At 51.1% G+C, this 5,000-nt stretch overlaps 1 protein-coding gene across 5 annotated transcripts in view; it reads left to right on the top strand.

Annotated features, from left to right (window-relative positions):
- Positions 1–5,000, top strand: part of LOC124043320 (triple functional domain protein-like) — a 130,421-nt gene that overhangs the window by 14,262 nt on the left and 111,159 nt on the right. Inside the window, exon 2 of one of the 5 annotated variants that reach the window (XM_046361816.1) lies at positions 3,555–3,692. The exons of the other annotated variants lie outside the window; for them this stretch is intronic. Within the exon in view, the coding sequence (XP_046217772.1) occupies positions 3,674–3,692 (19 nt within the window). The 5' untranslated portion in view covers positions 3,555–3,673. The remainder of the gene's footprint in view (positions 1–3,554; positions 3,693–5,000) is intronic. 5 annotated transcript variants of the gene reach the window in all.

Here is a 5,000-nt window from a genome sequence, read left to right as displayed (position 1 = left end):
CTCTCTCTCTCTCTCATCGCCCCTCTCTTGCTTTCACTCTCTCTCTCTCATCGCCCCTCTCTTGCTTTCACTCTCTCTCTCTCTCTCATCGCCCCTCTCTTGCTTTCACTCTCTCTCATCGCCCCTCTCTTGCTTTCTCTCTCTCTCTCTCTCTCTCTCTCTCATCGTCCCTCTCTTGCTTTCACTCTCTCTCTCTCTCTCTCTCATCGCCCCTCTCTTGCTTTCTCTCTCTCTCTCTCTCATCGCCCCTCTCTTGCATTCTCTCTCTCTCTCTCTCTCTCTCTCATCGCCCCTCTCTTGCATTCACTCTCATCGCCCCTCTCTTGCATTCACTCTCATCGCCCCTCTCTTGCATTCACTCTCATCGCCCCTCTCTTGCTTTCACTCTCATCGCCCCTCTCTTGCTTTCTCTCTCTCTCATCGCCCCTCTCTTGCTTTCTCTCTCTCTCTCTCATCGCCCCTCTCTTGCTTTCACTCTCTCTCTCTCTCTCTCTCTCTCTCTCTCTCTCTCGCCTCTCTCTCTCTTCTCTCTCTCTCTCTCTCTCTCTCATCGCCCCTCTCTTCTCTCTCTCTCTCTCTCTCTCTCTCTCATCGCCCCTCTCTTGCTTTCTCTCTCTCTCTCTCTCATCGCCCCTCTCTTGCTTTCTCTCTCTCTCTCTCTCTCTCTCATCGCCCCTCTCGCTTTCTCTCTCTCTCTCTCTCTCTCTCTCTCGCTCTCTCTCTTCCTTTCGCGCTCTCTCTCTCATCGCCCCTCTCTTCCTTTCGCTCTCGCTCTCTCTCTCTCTCGCTCTCTCCCTCTCTTCCTTTCGCGCTCTCTGTCGCTCTCTGTCGCTCTCTGTCGCTCTCTCTCTCTCTGTCGCTCTCTCCTCGCTCTCTGTCGCTCTCTGTCGCTCTCTCTCGCTCTCTCTCTCTCGCTCTCTCTCATCTCTCTCTCTCTCTCGTCGCTCTTTCGCTCTCTTTCGCTCTTTCGCTCTCTTTCGCTCTCTCTCTTCCTTTCGCTCTCTTTCGCTCTCTCTCTTCCTTTCGCGCTCTCTCTCATCGCCCCTCTCTTGCTTTCACTCTCTCTCTCTCTCTCATCGCCCTCTCTTCTCTTTCTCTCTCTCTCTCTCTCTCATCGCCCCTCTCTTGCTTTCACTCTCTCTCTCTCTCATCGCCCCTCTCTTGCTTTCACTCTCTCTCTCTCTCTCATCGCCCCTCTCTTGCTTTCACTCTCTCTCTCTCTCTCTCTCTCATCGCCCCTCTCTTGCTTTCTCTCTCTCTCTCTCTCTCTCTCTCTCTCTCATCGCCCCTCTCTTGCTTTCTCTCTCTCTCTCTCTCTCATCGCCCCTCTCTCTTCTCTCTCCTTCCGCCCCTCTCTCTCTCTCTCTCTCTCTCATCGCCCCTCTCTTCCTTTCTCTCTCTCTCTCTCGCTCTCTCTCTCTTTCTCTCTCTCTCTCTCTCTCTTCTCTCTTTCTTCTCTCTCTCTCATCGCTCTTCCTTTCTCTCTTCCTTTCGCTCTCGCTCTCTCTCTCATCGCCCCTCTCTTCCTTTCGCGCTCTCTGTCGCTCTCTATCGCTCTCTGTCTCGCGCTCTCTCTCGCTCTCGCTCTCTCTCTCGCTCTCTGTCGCTCTCTCTCTCGCTCTCTGTCGCTCTTTCGCTCTCTTTCGCTCTTTCGCTCTCTTTCGCTCTCTCTCTTCCTTTCGCTCTCTTTCGCTCTCTCTCTTCCTTTCGCGCTCTCTCTCATCGCCCCTCTCTTCCTTTCGCACTCTCTCTCTCATCGCCCCTCTCTTCCTTTCGCACTCTCTCTCTCATCGCCCCTCTCTTCCTTTCGCACTCTCTCTTCCTTTCGCTCTCTCATCGCCCCTCTCTTCCTTTCGCTCTCTCATCGCCCCTCTCTTCCTCTTCTCGCTCTCTCATCGCCCCTCTCTTCCTTTCGCTCTCTCATCGCTCCCCTCTCTTCCTTTCTCTCTCTCTCTCATCGCCCCTCTCCTTTCTCTCTCTTTCCCCTCTCGCTTTCTCTCTCTCTCTCTCTTCCTTTCGCTCTCTCATCGCCCTCTCTTCCTTTCGCTCTCTCTCTCATCGCCCCCTCTTCCTTCTCTCTCTCTCATCGCCCCTCTCTTTTCGCTCTCTCATCGCCCCCCTCTTCCTTCTCTCTCTTCATCGCCCCCCTCTTCCTTTCTCTTCTCTCTCATCGCCCCTCTCTTCCTTTCTCTCTCTCATCGCCCCTCTCTTCCTTTCGCTCTCTCATCGCCCCTCTCTTCCTTTCGCTCTCTCATCGCCCCTCTCTTCCTTTCGCTCTCTCATCGCCCCTCTCTTCCTTTCGCTCTCTCATCGCCCCTCTCTTCCTTTCGCTCTCTCATCGCCCCTCTCTTCCTTTCGCTCTCTCATCGCCCTCTCTTCCTTTCTCTCTCTCTCATCGCCTCTTCTTTCCTTTCGCTCTCTCATCGCCCCTCTCTTCCTTTCGCTCTCTCATCTCATCGCCCCTCTCTTCCTCTCTCTCTCTTCCTTTCGCTCTCTCATCGCCCCTCTCTTCTTTTTCGCTCTCTCATCGCCCCTCTCTTCCTTTCGCTCTCTCATCGCCCCTCTCTTCCTTTCGCTCTCTCATCGCCCCTCTCTCCTCTTCATTCTCTCTCATCGCTCCCTCTCTCTCTTCCTTTCGCTCTCTCATCGCCCCTCTCTTCCTTTCGCTCTCTCATCGCCCCTCTCTTCCTTTCGCTCTCTCATCGCCCCTCTCTTCCTTTCGCTCTCTCATCGCCCCTCTCTTCCTTTCGCTCTCTCATCGCCCCTCTCTTCCTTTCGCTCTCTCATCGCCTCTTCTCTTCCTCTCTCTCGCTCTCTCATCGCCCCTCTCTTCTTCGCTTTCGCTCTCTCATCGCCCCTCTCTTCCTTTCGCTCTCTCATCGCCCCTCTCTTCTCTCATCGCCCCTCTCTTCCTTTCGCTCTCTCATCGCCCCTCTCTTCCTTCGCCCCTCTCGCTCTCTCATCGCCCCTCTCTTCCTTTCGCTCTCTCATCGCCCCTCTCTTCCTTTCGCTCTCTCATCGCCCCTCTCTTCCTTTCGCTCTCTCATCGCCCCTCTCTTCCTTTCGCTCTCTCTCTACCTTTTCTTTGTTACAGACATTGTGAGGATCCAGACTTCTGTGTAAAAAAAAAACGCAACCGTCCCAGACTTTTGTTCGTGATCGTTGATCGTTGTACAAGAATGTGTGAAGGAAAATAGTTACTGTTGATCTGTGAATAAATGAGCTCAGCACACCTTTAAACACTGAGCTCTATGAGCAAAGCTGCAACCAGGACTATGAGATGTCTCATAACTACATAACTAGGCCTATCCATGGCTATGCCTATAACATGATTATAACATGGCAGGGCGACGATAATACGATTAACTACAGTTGTATAATTCACCAATTACCGCATTTAGCCCATAACACGACTGTAATAAGGTCCTGACATGATTATAACTTAACTATCCTTTCTCTCTCTCTGCCTTTCTCTCTCTTTCTCTCCCTCTTTTCTCTGTCTTTCTTTCCCCTTTCTCTCGCTTTCTGTCTCCTCCCCATCTCGCTCATTCCAGCGTGAGAGACTGAGCCAGAGCTCACATCATCCCCAAGCCCACACCAATTAACAATCACGCCAGAGAAGTTAGTGAAGGAGAAAGAAAGAGTGAAAGTGGGACGACCTCCTTTTGAACACATGGAGGGGCGAGAGAAAGGTCTGTGTGTGTGTGTGTGTGTGTGTGTGATACCAGTATGTGTGTGCGACGCTAGTTTAGCACAGTGGTTCCCAACCAGGGGTACTAGGACCCCTCTGGGTACTTGAGGAGACCAATGAGACCATAGTCTTACTGCTAGAATGCACATGAGGGGGTACTTCAGCAACATTCAGTTGGTGGTACAATATGAATGATGCTACACAAAAATCTAATGGAATGTATTGGTTGCTTGATTGATAGATTGATGAACAGAGGACTTGAAATACAATGACACCTGCCTGCATGTTAATGTTAACACACCCGGTATACATACAGGACTGTACACACCCGGTATACATACAGGACTGTACACACCCGGTATACATACAGGACTGTACACACCCGGTATACATACAGGACTGTACACACCCGGTATACATACAGGACTGTACACACCCGGTATACATACAGGACTGTACACACCCGGTATACATACAGGACTGTACACACCCGGTATACATACAGGACTGTACACACCGGTATACATACAGGACTGTACACACCCGGTATACATACAGGACTGTACACACCCGGTATACATACAGGACTGTACACACCGGTATACATACAGGACTGTACACACCCGGTATACATACAGGACTGTACACACCCGGTATACATACAGGACTGTACACACCGGTATACATACAGGACTGTACACACCCGGTATACATACAGGACTGTACACACCGGTATACATACAGGACTGTACACACCGGTATACATACAGGACTGTACACACCGGTATACATACAGGACTGTACACACCCGGTATACATACAGGACTGTACACACCCGGTATACATACAGGACTGTACACACCCGGTATACATACAGGACTGTACACACCGGTATACATACAGGACTGTACACACCGGTATACATACAGGACTGTACACACCCGGTATACATACAGGACTGTACACACCGGTATACATACAGGACTGTACACACCGGTATACATACAGGACTGTACACACCCGGTATACATACAGGACTGTACACACACCGGTATACATACAGGACTGTACACACCCGGTATACATACAGGACTGTACACACCGGTATACATACAGGACTGTACACACCGGTATACATACAGGACTGTACACACCGGTATACATACAGGACTGTACACACCGGTATACATACAGGACTGTACACACCCGGTATACATACAGGACTGTACACACCGGTATACATACAGGACTGTACACACCCGGTATACATACAGGACTGTACACACCCGGTATACATACAGGACTGTAC

Source organism: Oncorhynchus gorbuscha, linkage group LG09 (genome assembly GCF_021184085.1).
Source record: "Oncorhynchus gorbuscha isolate QuinsamMale2020 ecotype Even-year linkage group LG09, OgorEven_v1.0, whole genome shotgun sequence".
Taxonomy (NCBI): Eukaryota; Metazoa; Chordata; class Actinopteri; order Salmoniformes; family Salmonidae; genus Oncorhynchus; species Oncorhynchus gorbuscha.
This window is presented reverse-complemented; position numbering and strand designations above follow the sequence as displayed.